This window comes from Brachycentrus maculatus, unplaced genomic scaffold (assembly GCF_059751285.1).
Source record: "Brachycentrus maculatus isolate JH-2025_06_01 unplaced genomic scaffold, ASM5975128v1 h1tg000026l, whole genome shotgun sequence".
NCBI lineage: Eukaryota > Metazoa > Arthropoda > Insecta > Trichoptera > Brachycentridae > Brachycentrus > Brachycentrus maculatus.
Genome location: NW_028280780.1, coordinates 806608 through 830186, shown reverse-complemented (window position 1 = coordinate 830186; position 23579 = coordinate 806608). Strand labels below are relative to the sequence as shown.

At 32.3% G+C, this 23579-nt stretch overlaps 1 protein-coding gene across 7 annotated transcripts in view; it reads left to right on the top strand.

Annotated features, from left to right (window-relative positions):
• Positions 1-23579, top strand: part of LOC148312999 (fibroblast growth factor receptor homolog 1-like) — a 160061-nt gene that overhangs the window by 103111 nt on the left and 33371 nt on the right. For 6 of the 7 annotated variants that reach the window (XM_088269764.1, XM_088269722.1, XM_088269756.1 and 3 more), the window contains one exon: positions 8400-8578. In XM_088269764.1, the coding sequence (XP_088125890.1) occupies positions 8428-8578 (151 nt within the window). In that variant the 5' untranslated portion in view covers positions 8400-8427. Of the gene's footprint in view, positions 1-7744; positions 7839-8399; positions 8579-23579 lie in introns of those variants that run through there. The other variant, XM_088269730.1, reaches the window with a different exon arrangement.

Here is a 23579-nt window from a genome sequence, read left to right as displayed (position 1 = left end):
AATGAGGGAAGAGTGAAAGCACACAGTATAATGAATGGTACTTTTATTATGGTGATGTAGATGAATTGAAGTGAAACGTGGAATTAGCGAAAGAAAGATGAAAACTGGGTAAACGCAGTCGAAATGGTTAGGTTAGGTTAGGTTTAGGTGTGTCTAATTTAGAAAATTTTACATGAATAATAAGACAAATAAATTAACAATTTGATTTTTTTTGTTTGATATTATATATTGAATCCATTGCATGTATTGTATTGAACCTCATTCATTCATTATTTACTATACAAATTCACCATATTTTTTAAGATATCGTAGTCATACAGGAGAAAGTGACCAAGTGCATTTTTTTTACAAAAACGTGATCATTGACTATTTGATATCTTACAAGCCAAATATTGCACTGAAAAAAATCCCACGATTTTAAACTTGGAAGTATAATATTGTATATTGACTTGTCAAAAATGACCAACTGCATTGATGTTTATTTTCTTGCCAAGAAAAAGTGGCATAAAAGCCATCCTGAAAATTTTACGTTTTGTTAGTTGGTCACTTTCTCCTGTACGACTACGATATATAAAGTGAATATGCTATAAATCCTTATACATAACAGAAATGTTACATTTGACTACAAATGTAACATTTCAAATGTAGATTTAACCGCGAGTCGTCCAAGACTAAGATAATGCGACTGTTAATAATAGGTTTGTGTGAATGTAAATAGACTATCTAGATTGGTGAAAGGCCAACATCAAGAATAGTGGATCGATCTCCGGACAAGACTAATTGAGAGGAACTGAATGCCTGGAACAATCTTAATGAATGCCGAGAGATAAACTTGGCATCCTGTGCCGACTGATCATTCATGAACTTACGTAGTTATAAAAGCGTGTGCATTTGCAATGCATACATGTATTTATTTTTTTACGTATTAATCACTCTTTAGCATTGCATGTTCCTCATTATAGTAATTAATTGAAAAGATATTCTATTAAAAATTTATATGGTTCCCACACTCATGTGTATAAACTTTTTCACCATATAATTTTTATATTAATGTTGTATTTAACTAAACTAACTAAATAACTAACCATCACGTCACTTCCCCGCAGGGGTAGGCAGAGAGAAAAGAACGCCATACCACCCTGTCTTTGCAAACATTCTTCGCTTTATCTAAATACAGTTGTCATATTCCCAAAAATATGTATTTTGATTTATTTTAAATCAATTTTCATATAATAGACTTTCGGCATTAATGAACATCCCCTCTCCCCAATTAGTCCCTTATATTGAGGTTTTACTGTATAACAATTAATGTACAGTGGATTATTCTAATCATATTCATTTATAATAATGTATTTATAACCACAACACGTTTTAAACGATTCATTTAAATCAACACTACCGAGCCATTATTCAAAATAATATGCGTCCAATATTGTTTATGTGCAACAGTACTAATAATTTAAAAGTGCATACTTGCTCATTGCACATGCGTGGCTACCGACCACACCGACTAGACCGCAGCGCTGTGAGTAGTTGCGAGTAGCAATTCTATGAAGCATACCATTAAATTAGTGATTCCATGTCGTAAAATATGTCTCTTGTATTGACATTTTTGACGATCAATTAGGAGTAGTAGACCGCAGGTCAATTGCGGTTCATATGTGCAATACATGACCTTATAACGTCGTCAAAAACCGAGTCGTCAGTATAGTTTTGTTATACGCGTCGCGTCGCTCGCGATAAAGCAATATCTCAAAAGCTTATTTAATAAATACAGGGTGGGTGGCAATGAAAAAACTTCTTAATATGAAAAATGTTTATATTTAGACCCGAAGATGGAAGCAAAGCTTACGAAACTAAAATAAATTTAACTCTTCTTCTTCTTTTTGTAAATCCAAAGGATCTGTTTATGCCTCCGCCTGTCGCTCTTGGGATGTTGACTCTTTGATATTTTTCCACCTTTTTGAAGGTCTGCCTGGGGGTCTGCGTCCTTCAGGGTTTCCTTGAAGGGCAATACGCGGAAGTCTGTCTTCTGACATTCTGTTTATATGCTCATTCCAGTATCGCCTTCGTTTTGTCGTCCCCACCGCACGATATCCTCCGTCTTACACATGCTAACTATAACTCAAATGGTAAAAAACAAGTGTTTGTATTTTACAAATACATTGCATGAATAATTGTACAAAATATCTTCTTCTTTTACACCCCATAATGCAAAGAGCAGTTCATTCCATCGACGCAGTGTTATCTTGATCCTGAATTTCATGAAGGCAAGATCTGTCTTGCGCTTTTTGTAATTACTGTAAATACCATGACTTTCATATTCTTCTTCGCCAATCGTTGTGATATCAATCAAAACTACTTATCATAAATATTTTTTTATCAAACAAACCGTAATTCTCTAAACTGGACGTATTTACATTGATAAACTGAAAAAAGTAGTCTTATACGAGAATTTAATTTTTAAATTCAATTCTTCACATTATTTCACAAAGTAAGGGCCAAATAAAAATAAAATATTTAAAAAAATCGTTTTACGTATACGATTCCGATTGATAATTTCATAACCCATGTCTTATATTTTTAAGCAAGTTCATATTTACGCACATACTTTACACGTACTGCTACATACATACATAAATAGGTTACATACATTGAATATTTTCCAATCTATAACACTTAACTCGAATTTTTACAATGAACGTAAAGCTCTAGTAATGCTATTTGAGTTTGATTTATTGTAATGGTCCGATTCCTTGGCTGAGTTCGGAGCTTTTATTTCGGGTACCCACGTACTTCTCTCTGGATCACAATTTTGTATACAGGCTATCGAGAGGCCAAACAAACAAACGTCCAACATCTCGCTGCGAGCTTTTTAACGGAGGAGCTTTTTCAGAAGTCAATAAGTTAACGATCCGAAACTTCGCCTGAAATGCGCCGTAAATTTGTATCCTTAGTTTATTAGATGCATTTACAACATTCAAACGAAATTGTAATTTAAATTAATTTATTGCCCGTTGCCATGATGAAGTCTTGTTAAATGGAAAAGAAAGAAAAGTCGAAGGGTTAACCTTAACTTATAATGGAAAATATGGATGCCTGGGTATTTACTTGGCTTACAACCTGTCATAGTGGTAAAAAAATCAGGAAGCACGCTCTTTTTCTTGGCTTCATCCCAACTAATCGTCTTTGTAGACTGTTGGGGTCAGCTGTCCTCGTCCTCAGTTTGTAAGTCCTTCTATCATGAACAATGTCACCTAGGCTATGCCGTCGAATCATTTTATCTTTCTGTAGCACCCATGAATTTTTTTGGTCTTCCTCTAGATGTCTTTCGATAAAGATCCAAGGTGATTGCCTGGTTCACAATATGTTCAGGTTCTCTACGTCCTATGTGCCCATACCATCTCAATTGCCTTTCCTCTACCTTACTATTGATGTCTGTTACACCCAAGCTTCCACGAATTCTTTTCAAAAAGCAAGCTAATTTTTTATATATCTGTGACAGGTATAAACGTTTTTTTAAATAAGCCTTTTTACTCCAATGTCTGCGCCATCTTTTGAACGTAATAGCTTCATGCGTTATTCTAAACATTGCTCATGGTGGATAGCGTGCATCTTGACAGCTGCTGTCACTTAAAATTTGTAATGTTTTTTTATTTATTTCCTCACGTCTAAATGATTCTGAAATCTAGCTACGGCTTATGCAACACCGCTTATCATGACCCTACTCAGGCTTAAACTTCTTAAATTTTATAGCCTATGCCTACTTGTGATTTGATTTACTCTTTATGTTTAAAATTACTATAATTTCATATAATTCATGAGTGAAAATTCTAGGCAAAAACACTCGCATTCGCAATGTTTTCCTTTGCATTCTTGTTTCATAATTTTTCTTGAAACACTTTTAAATACATACATGCATGATCTCATCATAAATTTTCTCTAGAATTTATTTTAATAAATTTGGTTTCAGTCATAAGAAGTTACTTTCTTTGATTAATGTAATCGATGTGCAAGATTCGTTATAAAGATATTGTGATGAATCTATTACAAGAGTTTCTCTGGTGATCGCTGCCAACATTTTACTGGCACCGGAACAATCTTCACATAATAACACTACATGGTTTCCCATTTATGTATTCACATTAGGTATTTCCATATTACTGTAAATACAAAAATTACGTGAATTCTGTTGAATAATAATAAAAAATAATAAACCATATCCGCTCCTTAGGTGGAGCATATGGAGTCCACAAACTGTCTCCAGGCTTTTCTGTCGGCTGCCAGCTCCCTTGCATCCTCCCAAGTCAGATCCGGGTCCCGAAGTTCTGACGAGAACTGTTCCAATAAATTATTCTGTTGAATAATTCATTGGAAATTATAATCGCAAAATTGGCTCAAAATATATACAGATCCAAAAATAAATAAATAAAATTCACAATATTTTTTGTATCCAAATCCTTGTTCACAAATAGGGGTTTTCCACTGTGGAGTTATTTTTACGCTTTTTGACATCTCAACATAGATCAAGAAGAAAATGCAAAGCAGAGTGAATGCCGTTGAAGGAACGCATTTTAATGGCGAATGAAAAATCGTTGTATGACGGAATTAAAAATGAGGATATTTGAAAGGAATGTAAGGCTGAACTAAGGATAGTTGAAAAGGTTAAGAAAAGTTCTTGACGGTAATATTGACATGTGGAGCGAATGGATAACGATTACTATGATATTTGGCAAATGTGAACGGGAGAATACAACGAGAACGGCCAATAAACATTTGGCACGACCAGATCAATCAGAACCTAAAATCTGGTGGTGTCAAAAGTCTACGTAATCGTAGGGCATGTATGACTAGATGTATACTTTTTTCTAGAATATTAATATTTTTTTTGGAATTTGAACTTGATTTATTTTTTAGAATATGTATTGAAAAATTTTTTTATATTTTTTTTACTCCTTCCTTTCAAGAACTGACTTCTTTTTTGTTGTTGTTGTGAGGTCAAGGGATTTTGCATCCCTTATGTAACTGCGACCATATTAGGTATATTGTGACCTCCTTCTGTATCTCAGCTCACTCTCAAGACCTACATGAGTCATGTAGCTCGCGACCTGTCTTGGTGGTAAGAGCTTCACCTTCTCGGAGTCCAGTAGTGGTCCTCCAAGGATGTGACTTTGTTTGCGAGCGAGTGCGTCGCAATTATAGAGAATGTGGATTGGTGTTTCGTTATCTTCCATACAAAATCTGTATACTGGGGAGTCATGTAGTCCGATTTTTGTCATGTGTTTCCTCAGTCTGCAGTGTCCTGTCAAGGTCCTGGTTAGGATCCTAATTTGTTTATTTCTTCACTTGTTTTCTCTTTTCAATTGACTCATTTCTTTTCAAAACCATATAATTATTTCGAAGAAAAACTTTATGAATACAAAAACGGCGCTTTAAGCGAAAATTCAATTACCTTAAATATTACCGGGGTTTAAAGAAAATTAATTTAGTTGCGGGCTATTGAATATATCAACAGATTCAGATTTTAGAATCACCTCGGAACGATGTGAGCAAGTTTGCACCGGGAAAGTGAGTGCGGAGCTTAAAATGGACCGATGTGCGCCGTTCAAGGTACAGAAATAACAAACTGTTTATTTTAGGCCCGAGTTCTTGGTATTTCGGATTACGCAGATTGATCAGCAGTCCATTCGGTATCGGAAACGCGAGCAACAACATAAATCAGTGAATATGTTCCGCGCAAATATTTTTGTTTCCAAATTTCGCGAGAACTTCCGCTCACCTCGGCTGGTTGAAGTTCCGCAGTCATAAAATGTGTGTATCTTTGATTTATGGTATTTCACGGTGAAATTGGTTTAACAGACCAAAATAACATATCATTTGAAAGAACTGTTGTAATCACACATAAAATGATCAAGAGTTTAATCGGTCTGGTTGTGGTCCCGTGGTTAGTGTCGTCGACTCTTGAGTCAGAGTTTCTGGGCTCGAACCCACTACCACAATTTGTTACCTCGTTTTGTCAATGAAACACTTAGGCTCACAGAAATAGTATGAAAATGAAAGTATTGTTGTAAATAATAAAAATACAAATATATGCCTCTTTATTTATTTTTAAACTTCTTTAATAAACGTTAATAAATGGAATTTCGTATCTCTGTCGCACATGGTTTATCGACTGAACAGTTTCAAAATGAAAAAAAGGCAAAAGTGTATACCAGGAGAATAGTGTTGCTTTCCATCCTCTCTACCTACCCCTGCGGGAAAATGGCGTGATGTTAGTAGAAGTATTTTTTTTATCTGAGGATTTTACATTTCATTTTGATAAACCATTATTGGATCATAAAATACAGGGCTTTTTTAAACGAAAAAGGTCCCAGAAGTCACTTCATGTCAAGCTTTTTACAAAAAACAAATTTAAAATAACATTTAAACTTTCATACCAATACCATATTTTACCATTTCTACGAATTGAATAAGTACGTATAGTATTACGTAATCACAAACATTGTGTAGTCTAATTGAAACTTTTAAAAAATCTTAAAAAGGTTACCAGAACGCCGTTCCACCGCGTTAGATTGAAAAAAAAACCTAATAAAAAAGATACAGTGTTACTAAAAATTATTGGATAACCAAATTAGTAATCAAACAAATGCACTCGTTTAGCTGTCTTATGAGGCACATATGTGTGCATTATACGTAATATGTACATAGTTGCAAAAATCAAACATAAACACCTGTACCAAGAAATTGTGTTTGATGTTGAAGTTGATTTCATTGATTGACAATAAAACATTATGCACTGAGCGTGTAGTGAAACACCCAGCTGCATTCATAACGGTAATGCATCTTGCCCTCCATACACTCGTACCTCACATACCAAATGAAGACTGAAGTCAAATATACGACAATATTCAAAAAGTCATATCTATCCAGTGTCAGTGAAATTTATTTTTAATATATTTTCTTTACTCCACCATTGAGCCGATCAAGTGCCACACTTTTCTACCCTGATATATACTCTGAGCTTTCTTCATATCCATACATCTAGTAATACGTAGTCGGAGGTCATATATATGACATATACCTATTAAATAGATATTTTATTTCATGTATTAATTTTAAATCAAACACAGACTTTTTGAGTCAACTAAGTTGTATTTTATTAACAAAAACACATAAAAAATAATATTGGGACAATTGTTTCGCCTTGTTAGGGCATTATCAAACGAATGTTTGATAATGCCCTAACAAGACGAAACAACTGTCTCAATTTTAATTTTTTATGTGTTTTTGTTAATAAAATACAACTTAGTAGACTCAAAATATCTGTGTTTGATTTAAAATTAATACATTAATTAAAATGGAGTTCTACAAATTAAACGCCAAATCAATAAATATATATTTTATCCATTGTTTTGGCTTTCACTTTGTGGTAAGATATGATGAAATTTTAAATGAAAACACTCTTTTTTTACCACATGGGTTGTATTTGTTTTAACGACTAGTTTTGGCAGCTACAGATGCTTCCATCTTCGGGTCTGAATATATACTTACAGAATATATCAGTTTATATTCAGACTCGAAGATGGAAGCACCTGTAGCTTCCGTAACTAGTCGTTAAAATAAATATAACTCAAGTGGTAAAAAACAAGTGTTCTCATTTAAAATTCATATTAAACAGGACAAATTTATATAATAAAAATTTGGAACAAAAAAAGTGTTTCCAAATGTCAAAAAAATTGTGAAAGAAAACCGTCATAATGTGAAAAAAGTTTTACATATTATTTTGTTTATGTTCCCATTTTAGAGAAACCACCGCGGACATGCACGCAGTAACTTTTGTAAGTTTCATCGCAATCGGTTAAATAGTATACAATATAAGTATGTATATTATTTTTTGACATCTCATCAAAGATGAAGAAGAATATGGAAGTCTGGGCATTTACGGGGCTTACGACCGTCATAGGCTGGTTTGAGTGATCACTTTACACACGTGTAACATTCACCAATTCTACCCATTATTGACAACCACACTACTCAAATTCTTGGAAGTATATGAACAAGGTTTCTAAATTGGTAATATATGAACCAATTTAGAAACCTTGTTCATGAATCACTAAAACTTCACTAGAGACATCTATTGGTGAGATGTAAAGAAGCTTTTTATTAAGCAGAAACTCTTATATTAGTATGTGAGATCCGAATCCCGAATTATAACCACACACATGAGAAACGCCAGAAAATACCATTTTCATGAAAATTGTATATAAGTATGTATCATCTCATATTTTGTAAATGTTGTAATTTATATATGTATACATTTATGAGAGAAACATGAATACAATGCCGATGCACTTATTTGACTGCAGCCTCATGTTAATTTGTACTTTCTGTTGTTGCAGGCTGTAATAATGGTGTGCTGAGGGACAGATGAGGACATTTGACTCGATTTGGCGGCAAAACAAACTATCGTTTGCCAAAATGGCTTCTCGAAACTACCTCATTCTTCTCGCTGCAGCGTTTATGTACGTCAACTTCCCCTGTGCTCAATCGTCGCCTGCTTCAAGAGAAATTATATTGGGTGAGTTTAGCAATATCCAAATTTAATCTCGAGATACTAATTTCTTAACATGCCGATCTTGGAATAGAAAAAAATCGAGATATCGCCTTTATAAGTAGGAAAATTACTTATTTTTTTACTTTCACTCGTTTGCAATGTTTGCAAAGTTTGTACTTATTATTGTGGCAGCCTTTTGGCTTGATTTCAGCTGTTACAAACAAAATACATTGTATTAATAAAAAAATGATTTAAAAGGAGGGTAGCGAAAATAAATAAAAAACAATATCAATAATTAACTAAAATTATGGAAAATATCGAATAAATTCTTCGATCTGCAGGCCGAAGTACTCTAGCTCTCCATTCTTTGTATTATAATAAAATAAAATTATTTTACTTGACATAGCCTGCCCTCTAGGTAGTATTTTACGAAAATGGTGCTACATAAATTATCAAAATTTATTATTATTGGCAAAACATTACATTTTCAATAAAACGCCATTCTACAAAAAAATTGACGAGTATATGGTATAACTTTTTTGTCTTTTCTTGCACGTATTAAAACATCTTCAATTGATATTTTAAGCGTTATTCTATAATATGTACCATGTTTCGAATGCTTCAATCCTCTTTGTAGTAGCATGGGTAACATGGGTAACTATGGAGAAAAGATTTATTATCTTATAGTGCGCAGATTGAGAATTAATTAATTAATTGAAAATATTAAAATTTCTATTAATGAGGAGGTAATGCATTTTTAGAAGCAGTTACTCGCCATTTCTATCCTGGGTTTGATCTTTTGGGAATATTCATATTTTCCATTGATCATCAAGGTCAACAGTCCAGATATTTGTATTGATATACCTGCTCTATTTTACATCTGATCTTATTCTGAGGGGTCCAGTCAATTGTTTTGTTTTACTTTGATACGATACGAAATACATTTTGTTGAAGATAATAATTTGTGTATTTACTCACACAGCTGAAGGGCTTTCGGTGAATACTACAAAAACAAATCCAATAGACACTTACTTGATATTTTTTATGCTTGTATCATATGAATACATAATTTTAAGTCCTTGTCAGTTGTTGGAAATGGGTTTAAGTCTGGTTTGGACGGCTGTCTTCTGGGTTTTAAATCTCTCAGTTCCGGGGTTTAAAAGAACGCTATCAATCACCGACAATCTTATATTTTGTTATTAGGTCTTAGTACCAACCTATTTTCTGGATGTTATATTACACAAATCAGTTCATTAAAAGATTAAAATAGAGACTCTTCAAATTGGCGTAAATTGGCATACATATTTATGTATGCCAATTTAATACATATCTATGGTTTTATAGCATAAGAAATTAAAGTTTTTAAATATCATATTGAATAATATTCAGCAGGGTCAAAATAAACATATGTGATTTTCACTTCACTCTCTTGTTTATTTAATATTACCCTGGATTGACATCTGATGTGCGGGACTAATCACCTTATCTTTATGTAATTAACGACCAAGATATAATTTCTTCGATTTGACGCAGTGCCCTATGCACCAGTGGGTGCGGATATCATATTGATTATATGTATTCACACACTTATTTCAGTTGCATAGACTAAATATCCATCTTCAATAACGCCGGTTTTCGAGGTTACTTCTAAATTATAATGATATTAGAAACGTCATACTCGGAGCAGGACTAATTGAAATGTTTCTGTACGTATTTGTATATCCACATACCTACATGTTTAAGCTTTAAAGTCTAATTAAGTTCAACGGTCTTTCTTGTGTGAAACGGGTGGGTTTCCTCTCAAAAAACTACCCAAAAGTTCAGGAAATCCCACCCTTTTATTCATTCATTCGATTCACTTGATAATTTCCTTCGCATCTCAACCGTCCATTCACGGAATTATCAAAATGTCTCGCGTTAATTATTAAAATAAAAAGCGCGTAAATCAAAGACAGCCGGTGTTGTAGTGTCGCTTTCTTCATTTTGTCACCGCACGCACACACTAATTGTGGCTTGGCGTTATTTTAGGGGCGAATAATGGTAATAATAATACCGCAGACTTGTCTGTTGTCTGCTATGTCATACTCCTTGCGGGCTTGTCGCGCATCCGTCATAACGCGACACGGTGCGTCACGGAGGGAGACTGTGCGTCTGACCTGACGCAGTGGGAACAGACTTTTATTTATTTTTCTTAGTTAAGGCTTAGATCACAAACGGTGAAATTCTGAATGCGAACGGCCATATTTTTATCGTTAATTTGGTTCAAAAGTACATAAGGAGGAATTCGCAGACTTCAGTTGTCGGTCGTGTTTTCGCACTTATTTTTTTAGAATATAATATAATGGAATTCGCCATTTTTTTAGAATATACATTAAAGGATATTTTGATATTTTTTTAAACTCCTTACCTACCAAACACTTTTTTTTTCAAAACCATATATTTATTTTGAAAAAAATCTTATTTTTTCTTTACAAAAACAGTGTTTTTAACAAAGAATTAAATTACGTCAAATGTTACCCAGGTTTAAAAAAATAGTTGCGATTTATCGAATCCTGTGCCATCCTGCGTAGACATGAAACTTTTGTCAAATATTTCAAGAAAATATTTCAAGAAAAAAAACACGAAACTCAATATTTTGTCTAAATATTTCAAGTAAATGTTCATATTTAAAGTCATATATGTACATATGATAGGTGTTCAAATGGCGATACACTTTCAATATTCTTCTTCATCTATGTTAAGATGTCAAAATATAAAAATTTATACGTACAAAAATATAAGTGGAGAAACCCAGATTTGTGAACAAGGATTTGCGCTCACCCATAATGTAAAAAAAACAAAAAGTGTGTAAATTAAATAAAATACCTTAACTGCATATATAAATACTAGTGACATCATCAAACAAGTCTGATGACGTCAGTAACGATGAAACCCGGTCACCAATCAAATAAATAAAAAAAGGAAAAAAAGTATTTACATAGTTCTTGTTTTATTATTATTACAATTTTAACCAAGAATTCTCATTACAAAATTTTAATATTTTATTGTTAAATATATTATGTGTTATAAACTTATGAATGTTTTATTAAATAATTGCTGTAATCAATTTTATGATGACATATCATATTATGACAACAAATCTGCAAGCAAATTCTTGGAAAAATTCCAAAGATTTTATCGAAAAGTCCAGAATGTTTTGTTAAGGAGATAACACTTTTTTCAATATTTACTGTCAACAAAATATAGCCCTCATATCGCAACACATGGACTCCCTAGTTTCCTCATTCTAATACCAGGAATTTGTCAGGATTATGTCTGGAGACGACCGGGGAAGGAGACATCTGTCGGAAGAATCTAGATGTTACATCCATCATAATCATCTCAAAGATGAAATCGCAATGGCTATTTAGGAACCCTTTGATTTTTCTATGAGATGTTCAATGACACTCAAAGAAAGCTAATAGACAGACCTGTATTTTTCTTATTATTTTTGGAAGGGTGTTTATTAATATTTCGTCTACTTCTATAATAATAATAATAATTAATTTGGAAATTTTATAAAGCGCCATTTTCGTAAAATATAAGGGCGCTTCACTATAAGGGCATAAGAAAGATGAAAATAGACTGAATACAGTTACAATGCGAGTGTAACTGTATTCAGTCTACTTTCTACTGCTAATGTCGCATTGTTACTGTATTCAGTCTACTCTCAGACGAGTGTCTGGCAAAATGATGTATGTTAGGTTATCGAATGATATATGGTAATTGGTTATAAAATAAGGAAAAAATATAAGCATTAACGATAAAACTAAGAAACGCGTGTTGATATGGTTTGGTCATATGAAACAAATGAGTGAGGAAATAACGATAAAACAAATTTATGAAGCCAATGTAGTTAGAAAAAGGAGCGGAGGAAGACCAAGGAAAGCTTGGCATGATTGAGTATTTCTTACTTAAATGTGATCATGTCAGGAGTCGGAATAATCGGCAGATATGTACGAGGAGCTGCATGAAAATGGAAAGGGTGAAGATTGTTTGTAGTATGGCGTTTAATTCTTTCTGCCTACTCCTGCGGAGAAACCGAGTAATGATTAGTTAGTTTTTGTATTTTTTTATTCATTGAGCTGTGACGTATGATCGCTTTCAGCCGTATCCACATAATAGCGGATTTAATAACCAAAACGTAATAATATTCTTCTAATAATTTAAATGTTCCGTCGTAAAACAGCGCTAATGAAAATGGCTGTTAAACTCATAGTTGGCGTACAGCGCAGATTTTACGATATTTTTATTATTCGCCCGATTTATTGTTGTTTTCTTTTTGAAACTATTTTGAGTGCTTTTTAAAAATTTATGTGCTTTTCTGTTTACCAAAAATCGCTTTTACGATGATTTCTGACCTATTAAATGTCTAACGAAGTTACGATTTTCATTTAACCCTTAGATGCTGCATGCCACTTTGTCGGGACGACACTAGAGTTCTGTGTGCCGATATATCATAGTCATACAGGAGAAAGTGACCAAGTGCATTTCTTACAAAAACGCGATCATTGACTATTTAATATCTTACTGGCTTAATTTTGTCCTGAAAATAATCCCAAAGGATTTTAAACTTAGAAGTATAATATATTGACTTGTTAAAAATGACTAACTGCATTGATGTTTATTTTATTGCCAAGCAAAAGTGACTTAAATGGCCCTCCTGAAAATTTTACATATTGTTAGTTAGTCACTTACGACTACGATATAGGAACGGCCATAAAAAAATCCGCTCGTGTACTATACCGATATCAATTTAAGTCGTCATTATGTAGGGAACACTTGTCTGTATGAATGAACTGAAAAAATTCTTGGAAAGATATTTGTGTTAATGATTTGTTATATTTTCTCATTTTTTTCCTTTAAACATGCTTCTTATTATATGATTTTTTTATATGCCTATTTACTATGCCCGTTTATTGTTTTATATTTCATATTTTGGCCTTTGTTAGTTTTGTTTAATTTTTTGTATTTTATTTTAGTTTCTTATTTGTGTGTCAGTCCTGTCAACCTTAATCCCATATCCTAAAATGAGTAATGGAAATTGTTCTTTGGGAATATTGTATTTATGACTTATGTACGTAATATGTATAACAAAAGAACAAATAAATAAAACAATATATCATCAATATATTTTGAAATAAATAAAACGGCCACTCTTTTTCGTGGTTTTATGTAAGCGTAATATGACACAGTGTTTATACAAACATAATGCTTTATTTCTTGTGTTATATTTACACTTTTCCTAGAAATATGAAAAAGCAATCGTCGCACGTAAAGGGTTAAATGTTATTTTACACATAATTTAGACAGAAACAACAGTTCATCTAACTTACTACCCAACAACCTTCTCTGTAGGGGCAGGCAGAGAGAATAGAACGCCACAATACTCTGTCTTTGCAAAAATTCTTCACCTTTTTCACATTCATGCATCTCCCGTAACTCAACAAATAAAAAAGTGATGCGGTTTATATATGATTCTATTTTGGAGTACCAGGACACCAGGAGTCAGAAGATGTAAACTATTGGTCATCAGGTATGACGTGTTGTATCTACACAGGCGCAGTGGTACGTACACTTATTGGTAATTGTCCGCTGGCAGTCTATACGTCGAATTACGGGTGCTATTATTCAATTGCGATATCTAAGAGGTCTCCCCTAACGTTCAAGATGGCGTACTTGAGTCCATTTCCAAGTCAGACCAATATGAACTTGGCTACACAAAAATTGCGTCTAGTACGTATCTACATGCAAAGTATTTTTTTCTCAAATCGATCAATAACTAACCCCTATTTGTGATATAAATAAATTTCATAATTCTCTTAGGCTTCTAAGTAAAGTTTTTATTATATTTTTTAAAGAAATAACCGGTAAAGCGTCTACTTTTGGAGACTTGTCTGCAGGTAGGATAGTAAGGAAATGGAAGGTAAATGTGAAAAATACATCACAAACTCCTAGACCAATTAAAAATCTTTCTAAATAAGGTAAATGGATAGTCCCCAACTTATTTTCATTCATTCCAAGTAACATTGAACATAATTATTATTTTTCGCTTAAAACACCGTTCTTGGATTGAAAACATAAGTTTCTCTTCGATAAAAATATATGGTTTTGAAAAGAAAAGAATAATTGAAAGACAAGGAGTTAAAAAAAAAAAGTTAAAATATTTATTCCCCTAGTTCCTATATACCATAAACTAAAAAAAAGTGCATAGTCAACACGTGTGGCTTTTCGCGCGGCCGGGTACATAATGGAAATATATAATATAAATATTTATAACTAACTAACTAACTAACCACCACGCCGCTTCCCCGCAGGGGTAGGCAGAGAGAATAGAGCGCCACACCACTCTGTCCTTGCAAACATTCTTCGCCTCTTCCACATTCATGCATCTCCTCATACATACCCGCCGATTGTTACGACTCCTAACCTGACCACTTTCAAGTATTTGGCATACCTGATCGTGCCATGTTTTTTTCGGTCTTCCTCTGCTTCTTTTCCCACTAACATTCGCCTCATAAATTTGTTCACTAAATTTGTTTGCTCACTCATTCGTTCCACATGTTCAAACCATCTCAACACACCTTTCTTAATTTTATCGATAATGCTTATCTCAGCTTTGCATTCCTTCCTTATTTCACTATTCGCACATCTATCATACATCATTTTGTCGCACATTCTTCTGAGAGATCGCATTTCAACTGCATTCAGTCTACTTTCATCCTTCTTTTGCCAACTCCATGTTTCACTTCCATACATTAGAGTTGGAACCAGGACTCCGTTGTGCACTGCCAGTTTAGCTATATATAAATATATATATATATATATATATATATATATATATATATATATATATATATATATATATATATATATATATATATATATATATATATATAAATATGCCTCAAAATGTTGAAAATACAGTGAGCAGTGACCATGTTCATTTGTAAGCAGACGGTACAAGTGTCATACAGTGTACCCTCATGCACCGTCCCTGTATAAATCAAGCTCACATAAATCAACCAATTTGTTGTGATTTTCGTCACCACCTCACTTCCACTCACTCACCCGTATGTGTACAGTGTAGATAGTCACTTTCACATACGCAGATATGTTTAAGGTTAGGCTATAAGCGTATGTCGGAGACATCTTTCATTACTCTTCACTTTACTTAGTTTTTACAATTTGAGTATTGAAAGGCTAGCGGCTAGGAAATGAAAACTATTTTATTACGGAAAATAGTGTTGTTATTGATTTATGAATAACAGTTTATTTAAATCGAAATATAGAAGAAGAAAAAAATTAACCCTGCAACATCAAAAAATATTCTTTAATTTCATTCATTGATTTGGCAGTCATATTTTGGTAACATCTATCCATTTTTAATTTAAGTTTTACTTGGTAAATACCACTTATTGTGGTGTTTAACTAGTAACTCTTTAATTTAAGAAAAAATAATCCACGATTTTGTTAACTACATACTCTTTTATGAGATTTGTATTTTAAATATCTAGGCAGATAAATAATCTCGAAAAAATACATCGGTCTTAATATGATAAGTTTATTTTTCTTACACACGCACACTATCAAATACAAATCAGATATTAAATACAAATAAAAAAAATAGCAAAGCGCTTTTTGAGGTAGTATTTTCAGAAAATATCTATATAAATTATCATAAAATATTATTATTATTATTCATACACACCCCTGCTCAATCGTATCTTCTTACTTATAATACATATATTTATAAATATAATTTTATGTATTAAACTAACTAACTAACTAACCATCACGCCGCTTCCCCGCAGGGGTAGGCAGAGAGAATCGAACGCCACACCACTCTGTCTTTGCAAACATTCTTTGCCTCTTCTACATTCATGCATCTCTTCATACATACCCGACGATTATTACGACTCCTGACCCGGCCGCTTTCAAGTAATTGACATACCTGATTGTGCCAAGTTTTCCTCGGTCATCCTCTGCTTCTTTTTCCAACTACATTCGCTTCATAAATTTGTTTAACCGTTCTTTCTTCACTCATACGCTCCACATGTCCAAACCATCTCAACACACCTTTCTTAATTTTATCGATAATGCTTATCTCAGCCTTACTTTCTTTCCTTATTTCATTATTTCATCATGTATTAATGGGTGTAAATATTGTAATATAAATAAAATTATTTGTGTGCAGGGATATGATTCGTTACCCTAGATTGGAATCTATCAGTAATTAAAGCACCTAAACTATGAAGCCTCCCATTCCTAGAACTCTTCTATTTTAAAAATACAATACATAATAATATTATGCTGTTGAAGTCACCGGTCAACAAACCTAATGGATCACATTGCTAAGTTTCTTCCAGACCTGACCATCAATCAGTTTTTATTGCCACAAATCAAGAATTACAATTAGTCTCTGAACATTGTCGCCCAGTGATCGGTACTCCATCCGCCTATTAATGCAGGAGCTTTCAGGTCCAAACTCACAATAATGGAAGCGTTCCAAGTATTGCCGGCTCGATGGAATAGCGATCAATGACTAATTATCGTTTGGGTATTTATTATTTCGACGATAAGAAAACAAATAAAATATAATGTTTTCGTACTGTTTATGAAACAAATTTCAAATTTGTTAACCGCTATTATTATTGTTATTTTTTTAAACCTTTGACCATTTTTACTTAGGATTAAATATCACCCTTTTGCCCGTTAATGAGAATATCTGAAACTAATTTTGTTGACATTTAAAAAAACTCAAAAGTGGTCTTATTCCAGAGTTTTTTTTAAAAATTAAATGTACAATAATTATTGTTTAATTAAACAAAGTTGATGGTAAATCCATAAATACCTTTATATTGACATCTCAACACAGATGTATTTACAGGACCCTTTAAATACCCAGACTTCCACATTTTTCTTCATGTATAATGCGTTGAGATGTCAAAAAATGTAAAAATAATTATTAACTGGAGAAAACCTAGATTTGTCAACAAATAATTGGACTAACTCAAAATGTAGTGAATCTTTTGAGTTGTTAGTATATAATTTTTTTTAAATATTGTACCTTGATGATTATTGTACCGTAATTTCTTTCCTGATTGATCGATAAGATTCCTTGGAATACCTCACACCTTGAATAAGTTATTGTAACTTGTAACGACAATTGGAACGTGTGGCTCGAACCAAAACAAAGGCGATCTCTCTTATTCTGGATTGAATTCCCAAAGCACGACATTTCGTAGCGGCTGTTGTACGACTGAGAATTTTAGATTTGTATCTTGGCTCAGAGTTTTACTATTCGATTCCCTTAAAAATCTTATCAAAAGGGTTTGTAAATTTCAGCAAAACGACCAATTTACAAAACTTGTTAAAAATTCCTCCTTGTAACTAAAACTTCAAACTAAATTCATACTTCATATTTGTCCTATTCTTACTCTTGTATCCCACCATAATCGAGTTTAAATTACCATATTCTCTTGTAAATTAACGGAGCTTAGGACTAATGAAACACACCCTCATTCATATCATTATTATTATTTGTATAATTTATAATAATGGCAAATTTATATTTTGAATTCATATAGTTTACGGGAAAAATCACTTCAAGGGCGCATTTAAGCATGAATTTAAGGATTTTACAGTCACACATGTTTACAATTAGATAGTTACGCAAAGTAATAAATTACTACGAACAAAATCTTCAAAGGCAATTAACAAAACAATTTAAAGTACTTACCTAGTTCTATGTATGGAATATTGTTTATGGTCTATTTATTCACCTGTTACAAATAACCTGGCGAGAAGTGTTAACATGTATCATAAAAATTACGTTTTAACAAGAATTATTGTTATGATTAAAGCATCATCATTCATTTATTATAATAGATGAAAAAAATGTGGTACGAAAAATTGCAATACGACGTTTGCAATAAGGCTACGTTTGCAATAAGGCTACGTTTTCTAAGTCGCTAGTTTTCTCTACTTCTACATAATTTTGTATTTCTCATTTTCGTTTTTTTATCCATGTCTTTATAAGCGCCCTTGAGGTAGTATTTTAGGAAAATGGCTAAAAATTATAAAAAAATATTATTATTATTTTTGGTAATAAGGAGGCAAAACCGTTTTTCGATGATATTTTCATGACAGATTGAGTAAAACATGGCATGATTAGGTATTTCAAATACTTAAATTGGTCAGGTCAGGAGTCAGAATAATCGGCCAATAACATATCGCTCACTCCTTTCAAGAACGTCATAAATAAAAAATCGTCAATTTTTAGTTGTGCATGTTTTCGGAATGCCCAGAAAATGTACTATATCCCAGCAAAAGCGGCATATTTTAAACTTAATATTTACCCGCTACAGGGCAGAAAATGTTGTTTTTGCATTTTGAAGAAAAGGTATTGTTTAATTATTTTTTTAAATGTACTTTATTTTTTTAATGGAGAATAAACCTTCAGGTTTTACTTAAAAAGATCTGTTGCACAGTAAAAAGTTCAATAAGTGGCTTGATATTTATTTTTAATACATTGCGTTATATTTTTAAACTTTAAAAACGTTCTCCTGAAAAATCTAGTTTTTTGATTTATGACGTTCTTGAAAGGAGTGAGCGATATGTGAGGTGCATGAATGTGGAATAGGCGAATATGGTTCACACAGACAGAGTGGCATGCCGTTTTATTCTCTCTGCCTAATCTTGCGGCGAAGCGGCGTTATGGTTAGTTAGTTAGTCAGTTTTATACTTTCATTTTGTAAAGTGTGTTATGCCGTTCATAATTCTAGAATTAACCTCAAAACTAGAAATAGTGGATTGGCTCAATATATATAGAGGTTGCTAGTAAGTTTACAGTGCACTTATTATATTGATGAATGTCCTAAAACTGCACTCTGCGAACAGCTGCATACGATAAAGTAAAATTATGTTTTGGAGTTTAAGTCACTCACACGACACTATGAGCTTCTCAAACATTTTACTGGGTAACACGTTTATGCGTGTAAACAATTTTTGTTTATTTAATTATATTTAATTATTATTTAATTATATTTAACAACAAAGTGTATATTTAATGACGTTGTATAGTTTGTCGTTTAAAATATTATTATTATTATTTTTTTTAAACTGAAATTTTTAATTTTTCAGCCGTCATATTAGTTTAAATTAAACTCGTCTTGTCATTATACATGCTGTTAATATGTTATTAAATAACTCCAATCTTTTTGTTGTTCTGTTCATCGAAATATTAAAATAACTGTATTCTGGAAAATAATATTTTTTCAATGAAAAGACACCCGTCACACACCCTGAATTTAGATTAACGAAATAAACTTTGAGAACAACTAGGTAGGTATAACACGTGCGAAAAGGAATTCATTGGCTTTCCAAACATTGCATTTTCGTTGTATATTTCGGTATCAATTGGCACGTCACGTATGGTTCCCAACATTTTGTTGTGTGTGTATATGGAATGACTTATTCCATGTTTATTTTTTATGTAATATATGATGAGAATCGCAATGTACATAAAATAAAATAAATATATAAATTAGTAAATTTTGAGTGAGTCCAAACAACTTGTCGTAGTCTGGTTTAGTGATCACTTTATACACGCGTAACATTTACAACTCTCCATTATTGAAAATCACTCGACTCAAATTTTGGATCTCGTAGCATAGGGAACCAGTAGACGCTTGAATATCATACTGTATATTACGATAGCCTTACGCGTTTATATATATATATATATATATATATATATATATATATATATATATATATATATATATATATATATATATATATATATATATATATATATATATATATATATATATATATATATATATATATATATATATATATATTTATATATATATATATAAATATATATATATATACATATATATATATATATATATATATATATATATATATATATATATATATATATATATATATATATATATATATATATATATATATATATATATATATTACATAACAATTTGCACTGTTTAGCAAGTAAATTATTAATATTTAATAATAAGGATAAAATTATGTGTATGGAAAGAGCCCAAGCCTTAAGAGTACAAAAAACAAATAAACTAGAAAAAAACCCCAAAACTGGTTTAGAAAGAAATATAAAATTTAAAGCCAGGCAGATGGCGTTATAGGAAAACGATGGACAATATAACCTCCTTAAGATCCAAAAATATACTGGAAGCATCGATCTCGCCGTTAGGTCAAAATACAGTAATAAATACCTGAAATAATAAAATCGCCAAAAAATACCAGGAGAGCATGAATAAAATCGACTGTTTCTAGGACCTAAAAAGTTTCACTTGTAACGCGTGAGTCTCACGCATATTTTTTTGTTTGTTTTACGATTCAATCCCTTTTTCCAAGTAGCATATCGGCCCAAACGGCCTAATTTAGCGCTGGTCACAGTCAGATAAGTAGAATGTCTTGCCTTCATCATAAGTTCACACAAACCACAAAAAATTGACAGCGATATTTCAGTCGAACCTTAAGTAATGGAGAAGTCAGATAGTATTATGTAATGATTTAGACATAGATATTTGCCAACACCGACTGGAGAGATACTTCAAATCTCAAAGGGTTCGAATCCTTAGAAATTTATCTCTTAAGTGGGTACTTGGGATACAGTAGTTTAATTTTGGTATTCATCTTGGCTTGACAGTTGAAGTTCATATCGCTGTATGGTATTCAAACTCAATACAGTATATTATATGAAGGTACTCAATTTTCACAGTAAAAAAATATTGTAATAATACTATAAGCTCTTTTCTTGAATGTTTTCTGCATATACTTTGTGGTACATTAAAAAATACAAAAACATTTCCAACTTCTTTTCCTAAAATTTCTGCACAGTTTGTGTGTTCTCCATACTGGGGGGCAGCTTCATACTGTTTTTTTTTGGTGATTCCATTAGTTGTTATTTGGGGTTGCTATGCAATGAATAATAAAAATAACATTTAGGATTTTTATGGAGTGTGTGGAAGTTTTTGGTGAAAGTATTTTAATGTTTTTGATTTAAAAGTTGAAACCGGTAGGTTGAATTGTATTAATGAAAAGAAGTGGTGAAAACAAAGTCTATTAATTTTATAAAGATAATACAGTACTATAAGCAATCATTTTAGATAATTAATAAATTACCATTTTCGATAATGGAAAGTGCCTTATCGTAATATAAATGTAAGAATGGTGATATAATGAAAGAACGCAAGGCTGAGATCGAGTCACAATGGATTTTAAGAAATAGTGGTATTTACCAAATAAAACTTAATTTTAAAATGTTTGCTTAGTTTCGTTTTACGAATTAATCATTTTGAAGTCCAGCCTCTCAACGTCCGCTGTAAAATGTTGTTTTAGAGCTTTATGTCTATGTTCTGGCTAACGTCAGACTATATTAAGACCAAAGCGAGTCTAGCGTTACTATGTACTCTTTCATAGATCTCAGGTAACAGGTACCTTAGTAAAATACATATAAATACATACATCTATACATTACTTTATAAATTCAAAAACATAATTAACATGTTATATTTTGAGGAGACCCACCAAGCCAAGCCACCTTATGTGTCTTTATAATACATTTTCGTGTAAAGCTATGTGACTTCAAATATTCATTATAACGTAAATATTTATGATATGTATTCAGCATCCGACCCGTTCTTGTTTTCTTACTCACATAATACATTGTTTCAAGACCATTATTCCCAAATTTCCGAACCATTCATAACTCATTTTAGTTGTTCACTCCAACAATACTTAGCTCTTACCACCATTCACGTCTTGGTCTTTTGGTCACCAGATGTTTTTAGATTTGACCAATTTATGAGCCCGGTTTATGCTCTAGGCGTCCTACACGTCCATTACTATGGACATCGACTACATATTTCAGTAAAAATAATACTTTATATTGTAGATGGTGTGGAATGCTCTTCCAGGAGTAGTTAGAAACAGTGAGAGTGAGATGATCCTTAGAAACAAAAAAAAGGCATCTAACACTCTCCTTATCATTCATCGTTCACTTTGTGTAATACCACTTTAAAAAATACACTTATTCGTGACTACCGGTTTTGGAATACTCAATCCATCACCAGGTCACTATAATAAAATTATTATGGTCTGACATTTATACAAAAATAAAATTTTGAAATAGAGAAAGAAGACAAATGAATCACAATGAGAATTCTATATACAGTGAAGCGCCCTTTTTTACGAAAATGGCGCCATATAAATTATTTTAATTCATTGTTATTATTATTTATCTCTTTCAAAATTTTATTTTTGTATAAATGTAAGACATTTATACAAAAATAAATTTTCATTTTAATGACCTGACGATGGAATGATTATTCCGAAACCGGCAGTCACGAATAAGTGTATTTTTTAAAGTGATATTACACAAAGTGAACGATGAATGAAAAGGTGAGTGTTATATACACAAAAAATAAAAAAGGCACCTATTTGCTAAATCTTTTCTACTATCTCCTGTTAACCAATCACGATGGTTTCGATGGTCATATATAATTAATTGCATTCACTGTTGCTGAAATGCGATTGCTTAGATGGTTAGTTGGAGTACCCCTTAGAAACAAAATAAAGAGTAAGTCATTCGTGGAAGCCTGAGTGTATCAGACTTCAATAGTAAGGTAGAGAAAAGGCAATTGAGATGGTATATGGGCACATTGGATGCAGAGAACCTGAACATATTGTGAACCAGGCAATATCCACGGATCTTCCTCGAAAGACATCTAGAGGAAGACCAAAAAACTCATGGATGCCACGGATAACATGGTTCGGAGGCATGGCCTAGGTGACGTTGTTTGTTACATGATAGAATAACTTACAACCTGAGAACGAGGAGAGTTGGCCCCAACAGTCTACAAAGACTATGTCTATGTTCCCACTGATAAGAAGTTTATAAAAAAATTCAAAAAATAATAAAAATACGAAA